Below are 6,174 nucleotides of genomic sequence, written 5' to 3' on the forward strand. Positions count from 1 at the left end.
AGAGAGAGAGAGAGAGAAATAATATGACTGTGAAGGAATTTAAAAAAAAAACAAGAACCAAAATATGCAGCAATTCTTGAAGAGTTTTAGGTCAGCTTCTTAAATTATTTTGTTTAAAAAAAACTTTTTCAACCTTCTGTGTAAGGGATTAGAAGTGAGGGTGAGGGAGGGGTGCAGGGGTTTGCAGAGCAGTGGGAATACTAGCAGAAAGCAGTTGAATACCTTGATTGAGTCCGTCTCCATATCGCCCTGCTCAATTGATTGAAGTCTACATTCTCCTCCAAACTTGGCTTGAATGGAAGTGCCAGGTCCTGGCAGGTGCGCGCATGTTTCAGCAGCAGCCGCAGGGACGCTGCAAAATATGACATTCATCTCTCTGCACCCCGCCAGCGCCAGTGTGACCGCCGCCTGCACCCGAATATTGCCACTCCCCCCACCCCGAGCGTGGCTGCCTCCTCTCCAAACTGCACCAAACGCCTGAAAGTCACCTTGTTTTATTTTGCAAAAAGTGAGTTTTGCCCGTTTGGTGGCTGGCGCCCCGGGACCAGCCCTGCCTGGGACCGGAGTGTGGGCGGCTTTGGACCGGGAATGGGATGGGAGAGGGTGGGGGGGTGGGGGTGGGGGCGGCTGCCCTGGTGGGCTGGTTGGTGGGGGGGGGGGGGGGGCTCATTTTTGGCCGCGGTTTTTTTTTTGGTGGGCGCCCGCCTCTACCGCCCTGCCAGGACCTGCGGCATGACGTCAGCGGGTGCAGGAGCGGGCGAAGAGTGTGCCTGCAGCCGCGCGGGGGGCGCGCGTACGTACGCGCGCACGGGCGGTGTGGGGCGCGCACGCACCCGCCAGCGGCAGAGGGAGCACGCGCGTGCGCACATCCTTCCTCCTTTCCACAGGCGCAGCCTCAGGAGGTGTTGCTGAGTGCTCCGGCCGTGCATTGCTTTGCTCTGTTGCCTGGCTCCGGGCGCTGCATTATATTATTGCACACTCCAGCTGTTGCTAACCCTGGTCTTCATGCATTTGCAACTATCTTTGTAGAAAACAAATAATCAAGTGCCCCCTGAGGGGGGTGGGCACACTCCAAAAACTTTTCAAGTGCCCCACTTTTTGGGGTTTTTTTGAGGTCACTAAAACACAAATTATACAAGTGCCCCCTAGCTAAAAAAAAAAAGGGGGGGAGAACACTAAAACCGACAACTTAAATTAAACTTTAGACATTAAAATCAAATTAAAATTTGGTTGAAAGGGGTTCATGCATTTACAAGCATTTCATGGCTCAGCTACTGCCAGCCTAGGGTCCATATATTACACAGTTCCGATATTCCAGCCTGGGGTTCATACGTTACACGGTTCCGATAATGCCAGCCTGGGGTTCGTACATTACACGGTTCCAATACTGCCAGCCTGCGGTTCATATATTACACGGTTCCGATATTCCAACCTGGGGTTCGTACATTACACGGTTCCGATATTCCAGCCTGGGGTTCATATATTACACGGTTCCGATATTCCAGCCTGGGGTTCATACGTTACACGGTTCCGATATTCCAGCCTGGGGTTCATACGTTACACGGTTCCGATATTCCAGCCTGAGGTTCATACGTTACACGGTTCCGATACTGCCAGCCTGGGGTTCATATATTACACGGTTCTGATATTCCAGCCTGGGGTTCATATATTACACGGTTCCGATATTCCAGCCTGGGGTTCATACGTTACACGGTTCCGATATTCCAGCCTGGGGTTCATACGTTACACAGTTCCGATACTGCCAGCCTGGGCTTCGTACATTACACGGTTCCGATACTGCCAGCCTGGGGTTCATATATTACACGGTTCTGATACTGCCAGCCTGGGGTTCATATATTACACGATTCCGATACTGCCAGCCTGGGGTTCATATATTACACGGTTCCGATACTGCCAGCCTGGGCTTCGTACATTACACGGTTCTGATACTGCCAGCCTGGTGTTCATACATTACACGGTTCCAATACAGCCAGCCTGGGGTTCGTACATTACACGGTTCCGATACTGCCAGCCTGGGGTTCGTACATTACACGGTTCCGATACTGCCAGCCTGGGGTTCGTACATTACACGGTTCCGATACTACCAGCCTGGGGTTCGTACATTACACGGTTCCGATACTGCCAGCCTGGGGTTCGTACATTACACGGTTCCGATACTGCCAGCCTGGGGTTCATATATTACACGGTTCCGATACTGCCAGCCTGGGGTTCATGCATTGCATTGCCCTGGAATGGTAAGGTGGTGGTGGTCGGCATCGGATCTCAACCCGAATTTGCCCTTTGCTGGGAAGCATGTCTCCCCTTCCTATCCCTTATTTTTAATATTCACAACACTAAAAGTCTGGTTGCATGCATTGGATTTGTGTAACCCTGACTCGGTGCAGCATTTAGTTAATAATTAATTACTTTAAATATTTTTGTAGCTAGGGCACAACAGAAAATAGGAGCGGGGGGTGCAGGGCTGGGGTCCGTTAGGTAGTAGGTGTGTGCATGTCTGTGTTGATGTACTGTAACTGCAATGAAACATCTTGGTGCCTGCAGCGTAAATAGCGCGTTTATGTTGCAGTCTATTTCTGTACCGCGAAAGCAGAGCGATATTAATACAGGTACACAGCACGAACGGAAAGCATATCCCACCCCAAAAGTGGTCATTTAATTTCACGTTTCTTTTATGCTCTGTATAGAGAAAGAAAAACAATTCTCGTGTTATTTGAATGCGGCTCCTTATAACAACAAAAAAGTGATGACCTTCAAAATTGCACGTATTTGGTGGGAGGGGAATTTGCACAAACCCTATTTCACGTCCTTTACAGTAATAATCACAGCTTATTGTGCAATGATTCTGGAGCGAGTTTAGACAGTCGGGGGCGGTAATGAAAAGTGTATTTAAATTTTCAGCAAGAAGTGTCCAATTTCAAACATGCATAAAAAATATATGCAAAGGAGATATAATATATGTGTTACTTTTACCTAATTCCGTCAAAATGCAAATTTGAGCACGTGTCGTAAATGTAAGCGGGACTAAGGAACTGAAATTGACAAAAGTCACGCTCTTTCGAGTTTGATAATGAAATGGGTTTAGTTAGATCGAAAGTAAAATAGTTACCATTTTACAGCTCGCACTGTACTGCCACCCAGCACCGCGGGGGCGGGGAGGGGTTTGAATGGGCCAGCACATTTCAACATTTACAAACGTTTCAAAAATGAAAGGTGCACAAACTAAAGCATGTCACGGCCAATGACATACAAAGACAAAACGCGCCGAAACTGGTCCCGATTACTGGATCTGGCAATGTGCAATGTACATCACAGCAGCATTTTGGAATCTCATTAAATAACAAGATGTTTAGATGCTGACTGAATATTTTTAGATCACTTGGGCAGTGTTTGATCTCTGATTGTAGCATGTGATGTCAATCGGATAGTTATCTGGTGCAGAATTTAGCCACAATTGAATTTCTTTTTACTGCTGTTCAAACTTCAAAAGGTACACATTCGTAGCAATGTGCAAACAATTACAAAGTGTCCTCGTGACTACTTATGTGTATTGCAGAATTTACAATGATTTAAACTTGTTCAATGGGTGGAGCACATGTGAAGCTATTTAGATCACAACACTTTGTTCCGCATTTTATTTTTTATATATGTGTGTATTTTTGTACATTATATATTATTAAAATCTTGTGTATGTCTGCACTTCCAGGCCAACTTCCTGTTGTCACTAATTTTATTCTTGTCTTGTCAACATTTAACATTGAAACTGTTTGTGCAAACAATTAGCATGGTTAAGAGGGAGTTGTAGACTCTGGCCAGTAGGGGACACCGTGGAGCTAGTTTAAAGTCTCACAGATCTGTTGCTATCTTGTACATAATAACATCTTACAATATTCAAATAATATACATATATATATAAAATCTTGCATACAGTATGCACTTCCTGTCCACAAACTTTCCTTCCTATTGGCACAACTGAGTACACTTATGTGTCAATATTTACAACTATCTAAACATTTATCATGGACAATTTCCTATGTCAACAATGGCCAGTCAAAATGTAGTTCCAGGCTGTCGTCCAGTAGGTGGCACTGTAGAGTATCCTGTTTCCATCGCCCAGCTGCTACCCTTTACTAGTGGTTAGGTCTCTAAATCTCACTGCTCCGAGTGCTGTCCTACAGGGGTCGAGCGCTAGTCATAAACCAGCTGGTGGCCGCTATGCTGTGGTACCGGCTGGTGACTTTGACCCCTCCCCCTGCGTTTGTCACCAAGATACAGAAGAAGCTGGTGGACTTCTTCTGGAACAACAGGAAGCACTGGGTCTCTGCCGTGGTGTTGAGTTTCCCGCTTAGGGAGGGCGGTCAGTCGTTGGTGTGCGTCAGCACCCAGCTAGCGACTTTCCGGCTTCAGGCCCTGCAGAGATACCTTTACGTCGAGCCCCCTCCTAGGTGGCGTGCGCTGGCGACATATTTCTTCCGCCAGCAGTACAGCCTCAATTATGACACGCAGCTCCTGTTTGTGAGCCTGAGGGGGTGGGGCGTCAGGACCACCGTCCAGGGGCTGCCTGTCTTTTACCAGGAACTCATCAGGGTCTGGAACAAAGTCTCCACCAAGCGCAGCTCTCCACCGTCTGGAGTGGCGGCTGTCCTGCAGGAGCCGCAGCTCAGGAATCCGTACCTCCACGACCAAGGTTTTAGGTGGCAGGCGGACAAGAGGGCTGTGGCTGGCGAGGTGACCAGGGTCAGGGACCTGCTCGATGGCGGAGGAGCGGGCTGGATGGCGCCAGACATGCTGGCACGGCGCCTAAATTGGGCCGACGTCCGCCGCGTGGCCGACATCCAGCGCTGGGCCCTGACTCCGTTAGGTGTGTCGAGGAGGCTCAAGCACGTGGGGAGATCCCGTCCGAACTGACCCCCGTCTGGACGGAATTCCTCATCAGCGCCAAACCCCGAAACCTCCCTCGGGAGCCGGTGCCTCACAACTTGAGCCGCCTCGGGGAAATCCGCTCCATGCCTTTCAGTTCTGCACGGAGGGATTTCCTGTACGGGCTGTTCCTACACACTCTCAACCTTGCCATCCTCGTCTGCCGTCCGGACACGCCATGGCATACCATCTTGCCATCCAGAGGAGGCGGGGGTCCCCGATGGAGTGCACTCTATGCGGGAGTCCTCCCAATATTTATCGGGGACTTGGCCTGGTGGGTGGTGCACGGAGCAGTCCCGTGCAACAAATTTTTAAGTCGGTTCACGGGCTCCCAGGCCGCCTGCAATTTCTGCGGTCTGGAAGAGTCCGTGTTCCGCGTTTTTATGGAGTGTGCAAGGTTGCAGCCCCTGTTCCATTATTTAAAGGGGCTGCTCCTCAATTTCTGGCTGCACTTCAGTCCCACACTCCTGATCTTTGGGCACCCTGTGCGGAGGGGAGCGGGTAGGTCTGAGGGCCTCCTCGTAGGACTGCTCCTGGGCACGGCCAAGGGTGCCATCAGCCGGTCCAGGCAGCGGGCGGTCGAGGGGGTCGTTCAGCTCGACTGCCTACCTCTCTTCCGTGCGCCAGAGTGTCCTTAGAGATGGAGCACACGGTGTCCATCGGTACGCTCGCGCCCTTCCGCGAGAGGTGGGCGCCGGAGAGACTGGAGTGCATCGTCACCCCCGGCAAATAAATTTTAATTTGATTTTATATGTTTTAAAGTTAATTTGTTTTAATTGCTGGGTTTTAGTGTCCCCCTCCCTTTTTATAGGGGGCACGTGTATATACATATATGTGTTTTAGCGCCCTCCCAAAAAAACTACCAAAAAATTTTTAAAAAACAAAAAAGGGCCTGGAAAAATGTTTGGAGTGTCCCCCAGATCAGGGGGCACTTGATTTAAATGTTTTATTGTTTCCAATGAAAAGAGTTGTGGAGCTGTTGGAGGCGTGGCCTACCCATTTGGAGCTTGGAGCAGTGAGAGAAGGAGCTCTCTGCTTTTGCTCTTGCCTGGAGGCCTGTGAACCCTGTGAACCCTGTGAAACCACCCCAGGAAGAGGAGGAAGGGGCCTATTACTTATCAACATCCAGAGGGAGAGGAGGAGAGAAAGAAATACGTCTCTAAATCTCCTCCATCTCTGCTTTGGAAGTCTGCTTAAGTTCAAACTGGCAAAATGTTGGCATTAATTATAAATGTT

The 6,174-nt window shown here is 49.4% G+C and overlaps 1 protein-coding gene across 2 annotated transcripts in view; it reads right to left on the reverse strand.

The window, feature by feature from the left end:
- The window catches only part of arid5b (AT-rich interaction domain 5B), a 155,670-nt gene extending 155,101 nt beyond the window's left edge, over positions 1–569 (reverse strand). For both annotated transcript variants that reach the window (XM_070876853.1, XM_070876852.1), the window contains exon 1: positions 223–569. In XM_070876853.1, the coding sequence (XP_070732954.1) occupies positions 223–372 (150 nt within the window). In that variant the 5' untranslated portion in view covers positions 373–569. The remainder of the gene's footprint in view (positions 1–222) is intronic.
- Between the last annotated feature and the right edge of the window lie 5,605 nt (positions 570–6,174).

This window comes from Pristiophorus japonicus, chromosome 3 (genome assembly GCF_044704955.1).
Source record: "Pristiophorus japonicus isolate sPriJap1 chromosome 3, sPriJap1.hap1, whole genome shotgun sequence".
In the NCBI taxonomy this organism is placed as follows: domain Eukaryota; kingdom Metazoa; phylum Chordata; class Chondrichthyes; family Pristiophoridae; genus Pristiophorus; species Pristiophorus japonicus.